General features: G+C 38.7%; 1 protein-coding gene across 4 annotated transcripts; it reads left to right on the top strand.

Moving 5' to 3' along the window:
* The first annotated feature begins 203 nt into the window (after nucleotides 1–203).
* Nucleotides 204–21,332, top strand: LOC110982772 (uncharacterized). Of its 4 annotated transcripts, XM_087132068.1 has the most exons (29): nucleotides 204–333; nucleotides 2,011–2,301; nucleotides 3,603–3,731; nucleotides 4,661–4,960; nucleotides 5,117–5,245; nucleotides 5,786–6,082; nucleotides 6,275–6,412; nucleotides 6,589–6,735; nucleotides 7,172–7,459; nucleotides 9,163–9,444; nucleotides 9,747–10,037; nucleotides 10,189–10,338; nucleotides 10,728–10,877; nucleotides 11,367–11,470; nucleotides 11,846–12,068; nucleotides 12,198–12,309; nucleotides 12,595–12,744; nucleotides 14,448–14,634; nucleotides 14,913–14,955; nucleotides 15,594–15,745; nucleotides 16,061–16,280; nucleotides 17,492–17,602; nucleotides 17,712–17,878; nucleotides 18,014–18,127; nucleotides 18,326–18,396; nucleotides 18,666–18,706; nucleotides 18,907–19,003; nucleotides 19,423–19,528; nucleotides 20,048–21,332. In XM_087132068.1, the coding sequence occupies exons 1-29, from the start codon at nucleotides 210–212 to the stop codon at nucleotides 20,117–20,119; spliced, it is 4,686 nt and encodes a 1,561-aa protein (XP_086988194.1). In that variant the 5' UTR covers nucleotides 204–209; the 3' UTR covers nucleotides 20,120–21,332. The 4 variants fall into 4 exon arrangements, 2 of the variants coding, with proteins under 2 accessions (XP_086988194.1, XP_086988195.1); XR_015424009.1 differs by lacking the exons at nucleotides 19,423–19,528; nucleotides 20,048–21,332 and having other exon boundaries at nucleotides 18,596–18,706; nucleotides 18,907–18,998; XM_087132069.1 differs by lacking the exons at nucleotides 15,594–15,745; nucleotides 16,061–16,280.
* Nucleotides 21,333–21,826: the final 494 nt, after the last annotated feature.

Here is a 21,826-nt window from a genome sequence, read left to right on the forward strand (position 1 = left end):
GCACACAAAGCAAGAAAAGCAAGATTTTTTACACTTCTTCATGTGATTTCTTCATGATTTCTTCACGTGTCTATCAAATATGGGACAAGGTTTTCCTTATCGCCCATCTTCCCCATCGCCCATCTTTTGAAGATTTTATACAATGTAAATTATACCCTGGCAGAATTTCGATGTAACTATTTACAATTATGTACTTTCGTTTAGATTGTATGGCTGATTTCTCAGGAGCCAATTGTGATCAGAGATGTAACTGTGTGATTGGTGAGACTTGTAATCAAGACACTGGTGGGTGTAGCTGTTCACCAGCATTTAATGGAGCTGTGTGTGATAAAGGTAAGTCAGAGAGATGACAGAAAAACAGTCTTGTAGGAGTTGTAGTATTTATACCCTCAGTTAGTCCTATAAGCGTCTTAGGAAAAAAAATAGAATTTTTTTGCTGTAGCTTTAGCAAGTCATAGCATTATGTAAATGATATAACACATCATCTATACTTGGATGACGGAGGCTCTTCAAGACACATGGAACTATTTGAGAGATTGAAGTATACATTCATAAATACCTGGGTTAGTTTTTCTATTCCTATTGGTTGAAACATGCCACGTGACCCAACATTTACATTTGATAATGCTCACTGCGTAAAGCACGCACTGGCACCTGGATATGAGACAGTTTAATCCATTCCTATTGGTCAAGAGTCTGTGTGCGCGCAGCATGCGGAACTCGCCACACACACGCCAAGTCCATATAAGGAGATTCTTCTGGACTACTTGCACAAAGAATATACCATCGATTGGATGGGGACATTCAAGATAATGAAAATAAAATTCTTGAACTAAATCCTTGGAAATTTATCATGGTTTCCTTTGTCTCTCCAACTAAATGGTATTTATGAATGGGAAGAGATGTGTAGGAGAATGAACACTGATAAAGCCCTTGCATGTGGCTCGGGCATTAGTGGCATCCATTCTCATGAGCCGGTCTTAAACGCCCATTTCAGACCGGCCAAGCACATATTTATTCCCTTAGTAATGCTCAGATATTTGTTGGATAGAATGGGACCAACCAATTTTTTTCCAACAAAAGCGAAAATCCGACAACTGTGACGAAGGCTACAGGTATATACTTGACCACTGATTTTCAATCATACAACGGTTAGCAGTCCACGAAGAATAAAACAAAGCAGTACCATTGTGCCTCTGGTAAATTCTAACATTAAAACATGTTGTACTATGTAAACAGAAAAAAAAATGAAACTAAAAAAAAAATAAGGCAAGTTTCAGCCATTGTGCCCCACTTATTCTTGTCGTAAGTGTTACCATATTTAAAAACTGTCATAACAATTTGTACTTAACCCACACAAAATAATCAATCCAAAACTGGCAGCCTGTGATTTCATGCATATGTAGACTTTTATCCAGCTAGAAAGACCTGGTACATGCACTTGTGCACAGTGCTGATTTCTTGCAGTTTAGCAATGGCAATGGAGCAGGAAATGGAGCGTCAGGCCAGGTATATGAAAAGTCTGTTGCAGAGAATATACTTGTGTGTAGGATGGGTACTTAAACAGCATGCGTGAGGTGGCATTACAGAGATCAGTGCTGTAAAAACCCAGCAGAGCCAGTGGCAAAGTGATTGATTTAAGCAAAACATTTCTGGAAATTTCGCAAAGTCCCTGTCATGATTGGAGTGAATAAATATATAAAATATTATTCTTTGTCAGTTTGACTTAAAAGGGGGAAACATACATGATTTTGAACAAATGTTCCTGGTTTATTTGCCTGGGAAAAGTTGAAATCCTATTAACTCGATATGACTTCAATTAAAAAGGAGTTTTATAAAGGACACGTGAAATCAAATGTTTCACGTGATTTTTTAAGTTAAACTTCGAATCAATTTAACCAAATCTGAATTTTCTTGGGTTTACTGTGTTCTGTGTTATATATTGCACTGTTTGCATTTGACATCAACTGTAAGACATTGACCGAGACGTTTCCCTTTTCCCTCTTTCAGATGATCTGATTGTAGACATGACATCCAATCCAACTGGTCCAATTACGGACGTTGCTGGTACACCTCAGTCTGTATCCTTGATGTGTAACATCAATCTTCCTGCTCCTGATGTGTCTGTAACGATAACTAAGGTTCCAGGTACTACACCAATCTCACATAGTGTATCAGATGGCGTTTACACTGCAGACTTATTTGATGTCCATCCTGCGGACACAGGAACCTATAGATGTACGGTTACAACAAATGGTGCAAGTCCAGTGACTAAGACTGCTGACCGCATGTTGCAAGTGGGTAAGTTGAAGCTTGTGGAAAACATGACTGATAAATTCTTTAAACTTAATATCGTGAAGCATCCCTGCTGAGACACAGATTTTGTTATTAACCACTTCGGACCAGGGCATTTTTCAATGTTGAGGATGCTGGGCCGGCATGACTATCATTTTTTCCGTTTTCAAAATCCTTCAACAATTCATCATTCCATTTAACAGTCGTTTATAGCCGCACAGAGTAATCTTCAGGCACTACTCTAAGTTGACAGGTGACCTTCATTGACACCCGAATATTTCAGCCAGGCCTGCAGCCTTGTAAACAGAGCCCAGATTGTGCGGTGTTATACAGCTGTCTTTTGTTCACGAACCTGGCTCAGTGCACTGCCGACCTCTTTTCAATAGGGGCCAGATTAGCATGCAGCAGTGCTGTGTGGCTCATCGCTGCGGTGGTGGAGAGCTTTTGTCCCCGGTGGTAATCCGTTTGCTCTAAATACCCAAAACCCTGGTATACGGTTTCAAAATAACGCTGGATTATCACCACTTTTGAGAGCGAAAAATGCCGGTCATGCCCAGCAGCCTGGTCTTTTGTTCGGAGTACGGTCTTTTGTTACAGGGCCTTGTTTCCTTTGTCCGAGTTCGGAGACCCCGGCCACACATATAAACCATACGGCTCCGATCCCGGAGTCCCCGGCTGGTAGTGGTTAATACATTATACTCCTGTTTTGTCATATCAGAGCAGAATAGTGGAGGTACGCTTATCGCAATGTTTCCATGCTAACCTGCTCTGTCAAGCATGGCTGTCAAAATAACAAAATTTGCTGCTTTCCATTGTTTCAAATGGTTTATTTTTGAGTAAATGCTATTAATTTACAAGTTTGTATGTCTATATTTTCGTCCTACTGGCTTGAGCATCATATTTTCGTACCCTATTTTCTAGGTGGGATTTGAATTCTAGTAAATAGGAATTTAATGTAGTCAGATATTTGGCCATCTCCTTCAAGGCTTTGCCTAAATAGTCCAAACTGTGACGTAAAGTATAAGCTATTAGTCGGTCACAGTCAGGCACTCAACTACCAGTAATGTGAGATGTCAGTACCAGAAGCTTGAGTGTACCATAAAGCACACATAGCAAGAAAAGCAAGATTTTTGACACTTCTTCATGTGATTTCTTCATGATTTCTTCACGTGTCTATCAAATATGGAACAAGGTTTTCCTTATCGCCCATCTTCCCCATCGCCCATCTGTTGAAGATTTTATACAATGTAAATTATACCCTGGCAGAATTTCGATGCAACTATTTACAATTATGTACTTTCGTTTAGATTGTATGGCTGATTTCTCAGGAGCCAATTGTGATCAGAGATGTAACTGTGTGATTGGTGGGACTTGTAATCAAGACACTGGTGGGTGTAGCTGTTCACCAGCATTTAATGGAGCTGTGTGTGATAAAGGTAAGTCAGAGAGATTGTGAAGTATGTATAGGACTTGACAGTCCAACGAAATCTGTTTTGCTTTTGCCTAAGTACTCAGGTTTATTTTAATGTTAACAATGCATAATAAACTCAACCCAAGGAGGTAGCATTGTTTTTTCCATATACCTTTTAAACACTACCGTTTTATGAAAAAGTGTGCCAAGAACAAAGTTTGTGAAAAGGGATATTTGTGAGATGCACGCATTGCCAAATAATTCCAACACAATTCAAATGAAACATTTATGAAAATTGAAAATAATATAATTACCAATTTAAATAACAAAAGCCTCTGAATAAGGAAGCAAACATGTGGAGGGCCCTTTTAAACTAGTACTTTACAAGCACAAGAGGGACCTTTGGACGTTAATGCACTGAGCCAATGGCTCATAGCCGTCTTTAATCATATTAGTTTAAAATTGACCCATCACACTATTATTCCTATTTGTAAATACATGTACCTTTTTGAGTGAAAGATTGAAAACAATTCATACATTCATATTTTGCAATGATTTTGTTCTTCAGTTTAAAATCAGATTTTATGAAACACCCCTCCATCCATATCTATATATTAGTGAACGTCTCTAACATGTATAATATGACTCAGAATACTGCCCAGTTGGTGTACATGTAATTTTCATTCCCAAATCTGTGAAATAGATACGCATTGATTGTGTTAATCGTGCTAACATGATGATGATGGTTGCCGAGTATTGGAGTTAGAATCCAGACACTCAGCTTTTTGTATAAAACCGGGAAAGTGTTCATCAACTGTTACAAATCACACAGGTGACTGGCTCTCGACCAAGAGAAATGGGTAAAACCCATGTAGATTTTTTTTACAGAGATGCTATTGCAATGGACACACAGAATATTTTTCTTACTTACTTTCCTCTTGGTTATCATTTCAGATGATTTGACGGTTTCCTTGACTTCTAATCCTGCTAGTCCAGTAACAGACACAGCTACAAACCAAGAGGCAGTGTCTCTGACTTGTACTGTTAACCTTCCTGACAATGATGTCTCTGTCAAAATAACCAAGGTTCCAAACAATCAAGCACTTCCATTGAGTGTGTCAACAAATGGTGTCTATACTGTGGATTTGACCAATGATGTCCATCCAGCCAACGCAGGAACCTACAAATGTGAAGCAACAAGAGTCATTAATGGAATGTCAGTTCCAATGTCTGCAAATTACCCCTTAGTTGTTAGTAAGTAATGTCAAACAACTTGTCGGTGATAATATGATTATTGTGAAGAAAATTGTAACATGTTTTGGCGTATTTTTCTATTTTTTATATTCCATAATAAGAATTCTGTACACTTACAAACAAATATGAAGCAAATTGTGTGGATTTTTTTACCAGATTGCTTTGATGACTTCTATGGAGCCAATTGTAATCAGAGATGTAACTGCGTGAGTGGTGGGACTTGTAATCAAGAAACCGGTGTTTGTAGCTGTACACCAGCATTTCATGGAGCTGTGTGTGATAAAGGTCAGCAATTAATTTTCCTTATCGTGTGTCTTAATGAAAGCATTGACAACGACTTTATCGCTCATCATTTCCAGACACATATTGACTAAAACAGTGGTTGTTACAGTCCCCTTTTAAACCTATTAGTACAGGCCTGTTGAATTGGAGTTAGATCTTTTCCTTTTCATTCAAGCTAACTGTTAGCTTGAATGGAAAGGAAAAGATCTAACTCCAATTCTAAGTAGAAGTTCTGTTAGTAACAGAACTTCTACTTACAATGTACATTCCGCAGCAGATGTTCATTAACACAAAATTTGTGGGGCCTTTCCTACGTGTCCTACACTGCTGTTTTCTAAAGTCTTTGTTTATTACATGTATGTGAACGGAATGCCAATTTAATTTGAGATTTGTCTCTGTCCTTTTCACTGTTACAATACAAGGTAGAAGCGACCTGATTAAAGTTTCCCACTTTACGTTGGTTTTATCAGACTTTGTCTGTCCTTTCAAAGAGCAACACACTCATAGAACAAAGCATTTGGTTTATTGAACATTTCTTTTCAGACTCCTTGAATGTTGTTTCTGTGACATCTACACCACCTAGTCCAGTTTCTGACACACGGTCTGCAGACAACGTAACCATACAGTGCACAATAAACCTACCAAATAGCGATGTACTGGTTGGTTTGATGCATCCAGGATCATCAACATCAATGACAATGACTCATCGCATGAATGGATTGCATGAGCAAACACTCAGTGATGTACACCAGACTAATAGTGGTATCTATACATGTGTGGCCACTGCAAATCCAGAAACCACTATTTCTGCCGATGGAACCTATCAACTGAATATAAGAGGTTTGTTTTGTAGGTCTGATCGATTATTTAGGGAGATAAATGATTAATTAAGGCATTTTTAATGGCGATGGCTTTTGAGGCTTTGTTTTAGGATAACTGTGTTATTTATTTTAGGTTCAATTTGTTTAAGGAAATGTTAAAAAAATTCAGACGTCTCGTCGTAAAACGTTTGTGGTTTGTCATTTTTTTTAGATGTTGATGAATGTACCAGTGCTCAAGACAGACATGACTGTAATATGCATGCTACATGCAATAACACAGAAGGTGGCTTCACCTGCCAATGTAACCGTGGTTTTGAAGGAAATGGTGTTGGTGATGGAGGTTGCACAAGTAAGTACATAGGGTAGGCAATGCAACACCCAAGTGAATGAAATCATTGAAAAGCAAACATTCAGTGGCTTAATTTGTGTTATGTTCCTGGAAAGTCAATGATTTTTTACCACAAAGCAAAGGAGCTTATAGAATTTATCATTATGGAATTCTTGACTTTCTTTGTCTTTCCACAGTTTGTACTCCAGGAGTCCATTATGGCTTCAATTGTCAAGAGAGTTGCACCTGTGTAGCACCAGTCCAGAATGACGTCGTATGTAATAATGTTGATGGAACTTGTACGTGCAATGATGCAGAATTCAGTGGCAAGACATGTGACAAAAGTAAGAACACATTTCATGTCATCTCAATCAAGCAACTGACCTTGACTAACAAGATGTTCAAACAGGTTGTTTGTCATTTCCGTTGATACGGGGATACTAGTTATGAAATGATACGCCACTGGGAACTAGAACTGAAGGGACACACATATCACTCTTAAAGATTATGCATCAACATTAACTATACTTAAAGTGGGTTTAGGTATGGTCAAAGACGGCTATGCCAAGGGATAAAAAGTCATTATTTTCACCGGTCATGTAACCTACACACATATTGACCAGCACACTTTCCCAAACCAAATTGGACACCAGTTATGCTGTAGGTTTATGACTCATTATCTTGTGTTGATTTCTGATTGTGAACTTTCAAGTGAATCAATCATGAAGATAGAATTCACTTGTATTTTAATGTAACTCAAATTCTATTTCCATTTTACAGGAAATCTTGCAGTGACCCTGATGCCAGATCCTAATCCTGTCTTAGACAGGCCTGGTGTAGATAATATCACATGGAATTGCAAAGTCAATCTGCATTCCAGAGATCTTGTCTTACCAGTGACAATCACCTATCCCAATTTCACTGTTTTGCCAATGAACATGAGTGAAGAGGGATTGTATGAAAGGATACAGAGTGATGTGATGCCAAATGACAATGGCAGATACACCTGTACAGCCATTGCAGTCGGAATGGAACCGGTAACTGGGCCGTTTGATCTGGATGTACTCAGTAAGTAGTTCTTGTATATAGATTGATTCCAGCATGGTCACGTCATATTTGACCCGCTCTGCAAAAAAGTACAGTACTCTCATTATAAAGAACACTGTTATAAAAAATACTGTTACAAAGAACAATTTCTGAGAATCCTACTTTCTTGAATTCTTATGTTTTTCGTTGTTTTTCCACTCTTATAACAAAGTCCTGGTTATAACAACGTAATTTGTCTGGTCCTTGCAACTGTGTTATAACGAGAGTCAACTGTAATAAGTTGTGTAATGCCAAATCACATAATGGCCTGTTCTACATGTATTTGGAGGTTTCCTCAGAAACGTGATATTTTGGTTTTCTTTTATACTTTGCTTTGAGAATTTGAGACTACAAACACAGATACTGATGAATAAATATAAAACATTGATCATTCAGTAGGAAATCCTGTATAGCATTGTGTTTGCAAGTGCTACACTTCTTGAGTTTTTTTTTTTGAGCTTTTTCTCGAAAAGTGCTTTTATTGAATCCGAAAATGTGGATATATAGATGTCCATGTCTCCAGAACGCAGCGCACTACAGAGGTCATTCAGATATCATATTGTAGGTTTTGATGTACAGAATCCCAGCCACTCCAAAAACTCATAACCTGAATCTGGCGACGTATTACCCATTTTTCTGGAGCGGATCATATATTGAAAACAGCCCTTTATCCCTTTGACTTAATAAGAGAAATTTTAAAACAGTTTAAAGTTAAGGTAAGTTGCAAGCTTGAAAACCAGTTTTTCAGTAGTCCAAAACTGATGTCATCATGTAATGATTACATCATGCCAACATTTTGGAACATGGTTCATGGGAGTGGCTCTTGTTAAAAATAAGAACCTTGCATATACATGTACATGTACCTATGTATCAGCTGAATTTTTGGTGTTTTCCCTGTTAAGTCTGTTTATCAAATACCAAAATTTTTAGCATCATGTACATTACTTTGTGTAGACTTGCATACATTGTACTTTCAGGTACATGTACATATGCCGATAGTTTATAAACAAGGAAGGCACACTACCCCCATGATTGAGTTCATTGGAATTATGATTTTAGCATCAGGGATATTTCCTTTTTTATGTTTGGAATTGTGCCCCTCAAAAAACTACCGGTACTCCCAATAAAAAAATGGAAATTGAAAACTGGGAAAATTATATTTAAAATAGCAATTTAGTATCTGTTCTAATGTCCTACGTGTATAGTCTGCCAATGTCCATTCACATTCTACAAGAAGTACATGTAATTTATATCAAATCAGCAATAAAACGTCATCTTAAAACTGACCTCTCCCACGAGGCCTTAATTCTTGAATAGCCTCGAAGAAGCCATTTCCATAAAGATATTCATCATTTATATTCATATTGAAAAATCAAGCTGAAGACAAGCAACGAACAGTCTGATCCCTTGTGCTTGCTTCTGTAATTAAAATGTTTTGTCCCACAGTTTGGTTTGATTTTACTTAACGCTATTGTTGTTATTCCCAGGCTGACATTTAGGACATGAATCTACAATGTACATCTTAAAATAAAATCATTTCTCAACAATATTGTGTTTTGTATGTCTATAAAAACCACGCTGTCCGCATAAAAAAAGTAAAGTAGAGAATAAGTAAAGTAGAGAAAGAAGTGCAAGCTATAACCAGGACTTTTTATTTTATAGTTGATGTGATCTTCTCTTAATAGTTGATGGCAGAATCATATCTGTGTCGGATCCTGTTGAGGGAGAAGTCGGTGATACTGTTCGGATCAGCTGCACAGTGTATGCAAGATCAAATGTTGACATCGCATGGTACTTTGGAAGTAATCAAATTATCGATGATGCCAAGTACGCCATAACAAACTCGTCCCTTGGAGACTTTGAGCAGATAAGCTACCTGACTGTCAACAACGTGATCGCTACCGACAATGGCAGTTATGCCTGCAGTGTGATGGATGACATAAGGGAGGCATTGGTCTTCGTTATCGGTATTTTTTATTCCTAATCTCTCAGCTCTTCAGTTTTTAGATATAAAATGCTCTGGAGACTAAAGCCAAGTAAACAGTTTAGTAATACACGTAGTGATGTAATTATAGCCGGAATATCGCCAATGTTATGCTCTCAAATGCAACCAAAACCTGGACTGCTAAGCTTTGGAAAACAATTCTTGCAAAAATGATTACTAATGCCTTCATCACTTAATCGATAAACTTACACACATATAACTGTAATCATGTTCTATTGGTCAGCCATCACTGAACCACGCATTTTCTTACTGATTTCGTTTCAGAGAGACCTGCGATTGGCACTGTTCAGGTTTCTGCATTAAGTTCTGATCAACTTAACGTATCCTTGGTCATCACCTTCGATGGTAACCTACCACCTCCAATCTGCCAGGTGAATTACAGCACTACTTCAACTGGTCCATTTATGTCATCACCAGGCAGTCCAGTCACTGATGTGAGTCACATTGTGACAGGTCTGCAAGCCTACACGGAGTATTACGTGCAAGTCCAATGTACAAACAAGGTTGGATCAAGCGACATCCAGGCAGGTGGACCTCAACGGACTTTGAAGACAAGTAAATATTGCTTCCTCGTGAATTATAGAAATATATCCCCAAAATAAATGTTTCACTTTCAAATAAGAGCTAAACTTCATTTAGTATGGCAGCATTATTTTCTTTAGCTTGGATCAGTCTATTAAATTAGTGTTTGAAAAACCTGCCATAGAGCCATCTGAGCCTCGGAATCTTGCTCCAATGGATGTCCAACCAGAAAGCTTTGTTGTCATTTGGGATGAGCCAGCCGTTCAAAATGGACCAATTGATGGCTATAAAATCAACGTAACTAGACAGTCAGATGGTGCCAACATTAAAATGGGTAAGTTACAAACTGTTGTGCCTGTACGCTGTTTATAAAAGTTAATTTGCAACAACAGAAGAATAAACATCTGCAGCCATTAACAATATCTTCTAATCAAACACAGTCATGAACACTGCTATTACAACATCATGTTTACGAGAAAGAAAAAATGAGTGCCCAAGTCTTTATTGACCTTTTACTCATTATACGAGGTACTTGTGATAAAAGGTAATTTTGTAACATCCCAATTAGGACCTTGTTATCTTCCACTGTACTTTGAGAATGTCGTTAACAAAAATCACCTTTGAACATAAAGAACAAGAAGACATGAATGCCCAATTATTCTTAGAACTTCATCCATTATAAGCGCCTTGCTGAAATGTTTCTTAATGTGTTTCAAACAACAGCTCAAGTAACTGGAAATGTGACATCATTACTAGTCGAAGGTCTGACAGCATACACTGATTACACTGTGGTGGTGATTTCATTTAACAAGGAAGGTGGACAAAATCTTACAAGCAACCCAACTCAGCAGATTTTCACAACTGCTCAAGACAGTGAGAAAACATTGTAAAGAATTAAATGTCTCTAAGGATTCTTTTTGAAAATTATACTTCACTCATTTCAACGTCATTTGAAGCAACAGTTAGATTTTTTTACTGGCTTAGGCTGTGAGAACACCAACTCCACGCACTGAGCGATAAGTGTCGAAAACATACCCAAGCGTACTAGTAAAAAATGACAGACAATGACTCCCACTCTAAATCAAAGTCCCCCGCCCCAAAACATTGAAAACAGAATTCTGCCCCGGTAGCTATTTTTGGCTCGATATACAGGCCTCGGAGGGTACTAGAATGCTTTTACGATTCTTTCAGACCTGACTTTCTTAGAAAGCCTCTCCCTTCGATTTTTGATCCGTCGGTAAGCATTTTAGAGGAAAACTTGGGACGACAATGTTCCAGATTCACTCAATATGATTTTTGCAGCGACTCTGTCATTTAAATTCTTGACCAAGATTATCAATGTGCAATAGTTTTCCCTTCCAGCTCCATCACGACCGCTGAATGTTGCAAGCCAAGAGCAAGAAAACTCCTGCATTATAAGCTGGGACCAGCCTGAAGTTGTAAACGGAATAATTCAAAGTTACACGGTAGAGTTAATCATCCAGTAATCTTGTTTGTAGGCATCAACCTCACTCCTAGGGTCTAACTTTAAAGTGAATTATTTCACTTCGATTTATCTGCTTTTTATCCAGAAACAGAAGGTTTATCAGTTAGAATGACCGAACCTCCAAACGCACAAGAACTTTTGGATAACTAATAAATAATTTATATCCTGGGTGTTCACCAACTGACCACCACAACTTTTGTAGAGGTTTGATAAAGGTTCGCCTCAAATACCACAGGTTAAGTTTCAAACATTTCTATTATCGCGTAATGCACCGTGGGCAGTAATATCCACACTCCTGGCGATAGTTCAGCAGGCAACAGATCCAGGTATTTTTTTTATCATTGTATCTTTTTAGGTTTACTACAATGCTTATCCCCAGCCCGGGACGGGATTTAGTGCACAGGCTGACATCCAAAACTCCGGTGCAAAAATTGTTGATGGCAGTCAAGAATCATATTCATTTAACAAGAGCGACTTGGCCAGTTTTACAGACTTTCGATTCAAAGTCAGCGCCACTACTATAGCAACGGGAGAAAAAAGCTCAGAAGCAGTCGGTAGCTGCACCACCAACGCAGCAGGTATTGAAATAGATTGCTTCCACACACACTGTAAATTATACACACACAGTCTTTATGCTCGCCTTTTGCTTGAATTACACTCAACTAAGACTGACTTTCCATGTTTTTTATCCTGCAAATCATGCATAGTTCCTGCTAAGCCAACGACTCCAGTCCCACCAACGGACATCGGCAATCCTGTAACTGCAAACACATTCATAATGAGGTTAGCACCAATAAGTCAACGAAGAGGACCAATAAGGTACAACGTCTAAGTATTACTATCACACTAAAAACACCCCACAGTTGATTCTGTAACCCAGTTTTTTACCCACTAAAATGACCTTGAGTCATTTTTCAAGTTGAAACAACGTCGTGTGCCAATTTTCAAACAGTGAAATGACAATTTTGCACAAAACCTTGAGCAATCGATTCATACAACCTATTTAATACAACCTATATGATATTTTCACAAAGCTGAATTTCACGGGCATAACACAAATTGCTGAGCACATAAATTCACTCAAGCCTGTCATTTATTCAACAGCTGCTTTGAAGTAACAATCATTCGGTTGAATAATAATGACGACATCGATGACAGAGACCCGGATGTTTTGTATCATCCCGACATGCTTGGTACCTACCTCGAGGCACATGATACAACAGGAAGAGCTTATGTAGCATTGACCCTAGTAGGGTATGTGCGTTCTGCCACACCAGTACTGCAATGCTTTAAATTTGGCCGTTTGCGGTTGTAATGCTTTAACAGGAATTTTATTGAGCTGTGCATGATAAAAAAAAGGCCTGTTGCGTTGGGAAGCTATAGACGCACAGAACGCGTGTTGAAAGCGTCCAATTCTGTTTAGCAATGAGCAGATTCTTTCTCAAGTTAAAATCAAACACTTCAATGTTTTCACCTAACGCTATGTTCGACTAAGAATTCTTATTCATTTTTGTTCCTAACAAGGAAATTGACTCTAATTTAACAAAACAAATAAATTGAAGCAGAAGTGTTTTGACAAAGACGGTAAGAACACACACATTTATTTAAGCATAATCGGTTGTTTTTTTCTTAAAACGTATTGTTGCGCTCCCGCAAATCTTGGAATTCTAGCGCCCCCTAGTTTACTCTTTCTCGGTACTTGCATTGGTCAGGGTCTCTTATTTAGCTCAGCTATGCATTATGGACATGTAGCAGAGACGCTAATTTTGTATTAAGTTATTCATGCTGTACTCTGGCATGATCGCGTGTTCCTTCACTCCTTTATCCTTGTGTTTTCTCTGTTCAGTTTTGGCATGTCGAAATTCCCCTCCACGTGGCTGCGTGGTTGGGCGTGGTAAGGTTCCCTGAAATGCTAATGTTCAGAAACCTCAAACTTTGTAACTGTCAATCATACGCTAGAGATGACCGGGTAAGCACTTTCACGCACCCGCCTCTACACTTTGTACACGTGACTTCTTATTCTGTCTCTAGCAGGAAGTCATGTGACCCTTTGAGATGGAAGGTTTTCATTGGTTGAGCTGTTCACCGACGCTCATACTTTATTAATTCCTATGACTCTAAAAGCCTATAAATAGAGCAGATTTTCCCTCGCTCGTCGGTCAGGTGCGGCGGACCAAACCCCTGTCGTAGTGCGGCAGTTGGACCCTTTCTGAGAGAAGTGCGATAGTACCCATTCTTATGGCAAAGAAATATAACCATATGAATGGCCAGCTTGCTTAGCTTGGACCGATGCGAGAGCGGTACGAATTAGCCCAGGGTGCTAGAGCGAGTAGTAGCAGCCCGTCACCGCTACGTCTGAACCGATTGCCGGGCGAGACACCCCCGTGTCCCTCGCCACCCTTGTCCTGCTAACTAGCCCAGTCCTCCCCATCTCTATGCTGAGCCAATGGTACACAGTGTGGCGACTTTATCCTTGCGCTCAACTCATTGCAGTCTGAGCAGCAGTGCGGTCGGTACATACCGGCGCTGGCCCCGTCCAGCCCTTGCTAGTCAATGTGGTGGTCAATGTGATGAGTGTAGCCTAGCTGTGTGATGCTACACACATGTACCGTACCCACTCCGTCCGACTCACATTTCCAATGGTCCTGCCAAACTGTAGTTTAGTTACACTCGTATACAACTTCGCCTCTCTATAACTTTGCCTTTTGTGTGTTGTATTATGTTAAGCTACACCTTCTTCAAACCCACATTGAACTTTGATGAAGAGAAGTGAGAGCAATAAACCAACCATACAGTTTGACTGTCACCCAAACCCCTTGTTTCACGTCCACCTTTTAATAAATTGTTGACCCCAAATATCACATCCCGTAGACACTAATAAAGTCCATGCTACCATCGACTTGATATTTAGGGAACGCAACAGTATAATAAAATCTTTTCGATTACCAACACAAAAGGCACGAACTGACTGAAGGAAGAGACGTTACTGTAGGAAGTGGAGGAATCTCTGTGTGTGGTAGCAATGACTCAAGACGCAAGCGAAGGCAAACGACACGACACCACGAGGGAGAGAATGGACCGCTAGCGCCTAGTACCAAGTATACAGCGTTCATAAGGGCGTATGCTGTGTTGGAAGATGGAACGGTAAGATCTGAGCCCATTTATTCAACTACCAAATGTAAGGGGTTGAAGGCTGAAGCCATCAGATGATCGTTTTGTTGAGTGAGTCATCTCAGGGATATGGGTAACACTCCTGATGTTTCTAAGATTCCGGGTTTTACAGATTCCCATGAGTCCCCTGTGTAAAGGTGAGAGGTGCGTGTATGAAATAAAACAAATCCTGGTCCCCTCACGTTATCTTGTTTACAGCACTTCTGTATCATTGTTCATCACTTTGAAAATGATGTTCTTCCCCTTTACAGGAAGATTATGTAACGAGTGACTTGTTGCAACCAATCTACACAGGTAAGGAAAAACGCTGCTGTTAAAAGGTTTTTACGACAAATTGCCACTGTTGGAAGCATGCAGGTAATATATTAGGCGAGGCATAGGAGTTGCAAAACACTCTAAGCATTATTATATATGCAGGATCATGGACACTAATCAAGGAAAGAAAGAGTCCTATATCGAGGTATCTTGACCAGCGTATTTTAGGTGCTGTCCGTGGTTCGAATTGTTCTAGTTTCCCCCTTATGGCTATTTCCTGTTGGAATGATCACTGTTGAAATGTGATTGAACCCACTACCAGTCTGCCCCCCTTGGGTAGTCTTAAAGTTTGTTTAAAATGGACACATCAACGTGCTTTCGACTTGAGCTTCCCATATTAGCAAGACGCTTAAGGCCTATTTCACATCACATAATACGATAATACATTACTTCCTTGATCTGAATATTGGCATTTTGCTGTAAAGCTCGTTTACAAGCAGCGGTTAGATCAGATGCATTAAACACGTGTTAAGAATTTAAACTAAGCATTATTGATTGAAGTTCTCTTCATTAAAGACTTGTCAGTTCTATAGCCTTCCTGTTCCATGGTCTTTTCAGCTCACTTTATCAATATTAGATCGCCTTATTTTGTGTTAATCTGGTAATTTTCTTTCTAGCAAATGCCCAAGCCGACAATGCTACAGTAATCGCCGTGGTGAGTGTAGTAGGTACGGCATTCACCATCGTATTGATTGCATTTGGTGTGAGGATATGGAGGAAAAAAAGAACGGCAAAGAATAATCGGCCAAAACGGACAACTGTAGAGATGGTAAGTGTAATGCTTGGTTCATCTCTGGTTATCTGAAATAATAGATGAGTGCATAAGCGAAACAAGGAAATGAAAAAATTGGCCAGTAAAAGGAAAATAAAGTACATTTAACAAACGTAGTCGTTCGGCATTTTACAAAACAATTGTGTGTTTGCTATTTCTTTCAAATGAATAATGCTTCCTTGCTTTTGATTTTACGGAATTCTTATGTTTACTGTTTGATTTACCCCTCTTTGAAAACGTTGGAAACAATTACGCATGGAATACTTGAAATGTATTTTGGTTCCCTTTTTTATGGCACATTTTTATGCACAGGATGAAGTTGACTACGAAAGGACAATGCCAGAAAATGGTATAGCGTCCACTGTCTACGAAGACATTGGCTTGCCATCTTGGGCGCTGAGATGGGAGATTAAGTGGAAGAACATGGTGGTTGGGGACACAGTCCTCGGTCAAGGGAACTTTGGTGAAGTGAGATCAGGAACTGTGAACATCGGCGGGAAGATGACAAAGACAGCAGTCAAAGTTCTAAAAGGTTACAAAAATTAGTTGTTTTACATGATGCCAACTCCGTAAGTTTATCAGTCCTTGAATTGAACATTACGCAAATAGAGTATGGCGCGGAGGCAAAGAAGATGCAAATCTTAATGAAATCATAAAATTTAATATTTTACAAAATCATGTACTTTGAGTGGTAAAAGCTAAAATTGTGTCTCCATTTCACTTCTTTTGGTTAATTTATCTCTACCTTCCTGTAGAATTACAAAATTAAATCCAGTGGTAAAAAAACGCGGTACACTAACGACCCTTTTAAGTTGTACATTATTTGTACATGTACCTGACCAGGCCAAACAAGGTCGCGGAATATTTCTTATCAGCCACAGTAAGTTAGCAGGGGCGCTAAAAAGTCTAGTGGGAACAGTTCCCGTACAATGTAGATTGAACGCCACCACGCTAGACCTACGAACAAGACTACCGCTACATAGAGATCGACAGCTTGCACGTGAAAATGGACGTACGGTTCCCCGTCTCCTTGCGAACACTGTGATAGTGTGCCGCGCACACACAGTGAAGCGTGCCCAGATAAAGCTATAGACACATTGTGTACGGGTACATCTTGTTCAAACGCCACGTAAAAGGTGGCAGATTTGGCCGATTTGGGGCTGGCAATGTATTCATCTTTCACAGCGAATAAATGTTTCTTTACGGTAAAAAATTTAAAGGTCCACATGGGAATGTGCATTAGATTGACACGAAGGAATGTCAAGGGAAGTTTCTGCCTGGCCAAGGAAGAAAAAATCTAATGGAAGAAAAATCCGATGGAAAAACTGCTTTAGTCAGCAGTACGGTGGCTGATCTCCGCCAAGAATACACTTTTTTATTTTACGGCGTTGGAACGCCCCATTTTAGGGCGTAATGACGCCATATTATGACGTTATAACGCCCTATTGGACCTAACGCCCAGGCTTTATATCCATGTTATTAATGAGCATCAGGACTACCTGCAGAAAAAGGACTTTTATCACATACCTTGCAAGATTCAAACCGTCCAAGAACGGCCACAGTAACTGCAAATACTATGCGCATAAGCGGAGCCTCGTGTATGTGAGTGTGTGGACGCCGTAAGGCGTTATAACGCCATAAAATAAAAAAAGTGTATTCCTGGCGGAGATCAGCCACCGTACAGCAGTAACCTTAAAATAAAAGATACATGGTTTGTTCTCTACGTTTCCTTTATGATCGCAGGACAAGCATCCAAAACTGATCGGGATGACTTCATGGAAGAATTTCGTACAATGACCTGCATCGGTTACCATCCTAATGTTGTGTCGTTACTTGGGGCTTGTCAGAATGAAGGTAAGTTTGTAACGGTGTGGGTCATTCAAACGAACTCAGTCTTGATAAATGTAAGTTTACAACTCAACACCTATACCTATCATTATTACGATTGTTTTTGTTTACAAAGATGTTCTCTACGTTGCTCTGGAGTTTCTTCCCAACGGTGATCTGCGCAGCTATCTGCGCACAGGCCGCTTGGAGTCAAGCTCAGGTGAGGGTGCCTTATCGTCTGACCAACTCATTGAGTTTGCCCTGCATGTTGCTAAGGGAATGAAGCATCTAGCTATGTCCGGGGTAAGTTACTAAGCAATTCGATTCATTTGTAATGAACTACATGTAGTGGGAATCTGTTTGCGTGTTTGTGTTTTCTTCTGTCATTCAAAAAATCATGTTCAGCTTACACTTCTCTCTAGTGATCTTTTTCGATAGGTAATTCATCGTGACCTGGCTGCACGAAACATCTTGCTCGGAGATGGACTGGTTGCTAAGGTTTCTGACTTTGGACTTTCAAGGGGGGAGGATATCTACGTCCAGACTTCTATGGTATGCATTTTAGATGCGTGTTGTTTCACTGGTGTTGATCTTTGTCAAACAAATGTTGTAAGGAATAAAATCAACCAGTTTTTGAAAAAAAAAAAAATTTGCCCCTGGCCAGTTTTTCTGACTGTTGAGTTTCAGTTTGCCTGTTAAGTTGGATAAGGTTTACAAAAAGTAATACTTATACTTCTTGATAATTTGCAGCGCCGTGTTCCCACTCGTTGGTTGGCTATTGAGTCCTTGATGCATCGTACCTACACAACCCAGAGTGATGTGTAAGTAGAAAGTGGTGAATGAGAATACTTCATGAAAATATCAAGACAGGATAGCACAAAGATTCATAGAGATTACTCCAATCAATGCTGGGGAGCCAAGCAGCTGAGGTACCGTCAGCTCTTTTGACAAACATATATCATTGCATTTTCCCAAACTATGATGGTGTGGCTATAAAATCCTCTTTCCTGTGCATTCTAGGAATTCAACGCTACGTTTCACTTATTTGTGCCATGGCTGATGATAGTGTTTTTCTTCTGTCTAACATTAGGTGGTCCTTTGGAATTCTGCTTTGGGAAATAGCTTCAATTGGTGAGTCATCTAGGACATCCTGTAGAAATAAATCCACAACTTATGCAGTACAATTCATGACTGCATTCACAAAGTTCGAACTGATTCGAATCGTTCAGATCGTCTCACCCTCCATTGTGGCCTTAATGTGCTTTTGATGTGCTTTTAAAGAAGTTATTAGATTCTCTACAATTTAATCACGATTCGCTCATTTGGCACAGGGGGCACCCCGTATCCATCTATTGCTACCAAGTCATTGGCAGCTCAACTTATGGACGGATATCGCATGTCAAAACCACCGAACTGCAATGACGAAATGTAAGAAGATTTTATAAGATTTCAAATCGGTAGGATGGACCATTGTTGGAAACAGAAAAGTATGCTCCAACCTTTCCGATCCATACGATTCAGTGCAACGTTTTCTTTTAGTTTAAGCAAAATTTTTAAATGGTTGGTGTTATTGAGTGAATAAATATGCACACATTCCTGTTTGTATCATCATAAATTACCAAATGTGTTTTCCTAATGTTCTGTGCGTACGATGATGAACTCTGTATGAAAACCTGCGAAGTGTCATTGCCTTGACTGGTGTCCGTAGGTAAGTAACAGGGCAAAGTGGCAGATGTTATTTCCTGTAACTGGTATGATATACCTGTGGTATATCTATTGAGCTTTTATTTTCTTTTCGGTGTACAAGGTCATTGATGATTTTTGTATTTCATTTTCTTCCCAATTAGCTACTCTTTGATGCTTCGTTGCTGGGAGGAGGACCCTAGCAACAGACCCACCTTCAGCGATCTGGTCTGCATCCTCAGAGAAATGGATGACAATAAGACTGAGAACGTGAGGAATCTTTTCAAAAAGAGAATGTCAATTTCACGCATTCCGTCAGTAATATAGTTCTTTGCAGCTTAGTTGTTAGCTTTGTACTAGGATCCATCTTTGCAAAATGCATTAGCTGCTTCTTCCTTTGTCTTTGCAGTATTAAAAGATTTTTAACCACTTTTTTCACCACTAACATATTGGGTTTGTTCATTTGAACTTTAGAAAGACTAAAAAACAAAGGCAGAAATATTTTCTGAGCAAAGTTTAAAGCAAATAAATAAAATGAAATTGACAAGTCAGTTGGAGACTTAATTGCGCTTCTGTCCCATGAGCTGCATACAGTTACAAAATAATGAACTTCGAATGTACTTCTTCAATTTTATACATACGTCTGTTTGGTATTATTGACTCTAAACATTTCTATAAGTCAATCATCTGCACTTTTTAAGGAATCTGCTTTAGTTTCTAGTACTCAAGGTCGTGAAAATACTTACGACTAAATTGATGACAGATTTTAACTTTGTGATCTTGTTGCAGACATACATGGCTATAGATCGCGCTCACTATGAGAATTTCAGTGTGATCCGACCAGAGCTTGATGACAACTGAACTGTAGGTGCGAGACTCGCCGTCAGCAGATTCACCTAAGGAATTGAGATTATAAATGCATTATGCAAATAACAGTTCACTTCTCACCGACTTCACGGTGTGTGTGTATTTCTTCAGAGCATGAGAGTGGTAAAAATGAAACAGTCTTCAAATGTTTCAGTATGAATAAGTCCCAAAACTGCGTGTTGAATATTTGTTCGTTTTGATATGAAATTGCACCGATGATTTTCCTTTTTACAGTTTGAATAAAGACTTTGTTATTGATAAGAAGACAGACAGTACCCTTTCGAAGCCCTCAAGCTTTAAAATATTATTCAGGTAATGAGTCAATATGAATAAACTGCGATAACTGTGAAAATTAAATGTGTGAATTAAATCAGTGTCTGTGACTAAAACTACAAATGTTACACTTCTTGCACAAAGCATGTTTGGAGAAGGGATGACCAAAATATTTATGCAAACGAAGTAATTCACCCATAATTCTTAGTAATGTTGACATTCAAAATACATAGACACTTTAAATTACCTTCAAGGTAATTGTGTTTTATTCATTGTGTGTTTTGGTCGTAATAAAACATCTATCTTAATAGTATTAGAAATTATGGTAATTAAGACCAACTTTGTACTTACTCCATTTTTTAATATTTTACATTCTGACATTTCTTCCAAACACTCAGACAATTTGTGTGAAACTAAAGATAGTTAAATGTATACTTAATCTTTTACAACAAAAAGGTAACGCATTCGTTTAACTAATCTTTATTTTGGTTAAGTCAAGTACGCAGATACCTGTATACGCAGTTTAGAAATTAAAGAAGCAAGGATTACCTTTATTCTTAATGTATTTAAACATTTTTAACACCACACAAAGCAATGATAATAAGAGGTGAGATGGCCATACATTGGCATCACCCGCTACTGCTGTTACGTACTTTCATTTCCTGAACGGTATCGTGATTATAAATTGAAAGTATTGACTTAAGGGCAGTTTGTTCATTTTTATGCATATAGACAGATCCAAACGGCTGATGCTTTGTAAATAGTAAATATTATCCTTTATTAATACTTGGAATCAGACTGAAATATTTCATCTTTCCATTCCTGTGTGCCGCTTCGTCTCTGTTTTCTCAGGGTTGCTGGAATAATGTATTTGGAATGTTATTATAGTTGTGTACTTTCCATGCGGAAATAAAACGTTTTTTTTCAAATTTTACTTGTTATCTTAGAAGTGTTAATCGGGATAATTATGGGAATATTGGGTTAGGTAACTATTGTCTATACTTAGGACATGTTGAAATTATAGGTAGCTGCTGGATTCTGCAATATTCATAAGATTTAAATTAGAAAATTTATCCAAGATAGTAAAAGCTCATCTCATATATTAGTTAAACATAACAAGGCAACAGCCTTAATGAAAAATCTCGTAGTAAACTGGTGTTTTACGCAGTATCGATTTGAAACTTTGTTAATCCTGTACCAGGGATGCACGAGTTTCATACTTGTTGGGACGATGGAGATTTTTAAAATCATTTTCATAGTGCTGTGATTACAGTGACATAACAAAGGAATGAAAGTGTGGAGGGGACCTGGTGAAGTTAATGAAAATATAGCCAATATTAAACGGAGCTGTATACCACTCCATTCGTAAATACCCTTCAATTCAAATATCACAAGAATTTTGTAAAAATTGTAAACAGATTAAAGTGA

The sequence above is a fragment of the Acanthaster planci genome, unplaced genomic scaffold (assembly GCF_054643075.1).
Source record: "Acanthaster planci isolate LZ-2023a unplaced genomic scaffold, COTS_SCS Contig76, whole genome shotgun sequence".
In the NCBI taxonomy this organism is placed as follows: domain Eukaryota; kingdom Metazoa; phylum Echinodermata; class Asteroidea; order Valvatida; family Acanthasteridae; genus Acanthaster; species Acanthaster planci.

Bases quoted from the DNA above. Each gene is read 5' to 3' on its own strand.
- LOC110982772 (XM_087132068.1), top strand. From the start codon at position 210: ATGGCTGATTTCTCAGGAGCCAATTGTGATCAGAGATGTAACTGTGTG. The intron at 334-2,010 runs GTAAGTCAGAGA...TCCCTCTTTCAG, and splicing joins TGGAGCTGTGTGTGATAAAG to ATGATCTGATTGTAGACATG. The intron at 17,603-17,711 runs GTAAGTTTGTAA...TTGTTTACAAAG, and splicing joins TGGGGCTTGTCAGAATGAAG to ATGTTCTCTACGTTGCTCTG.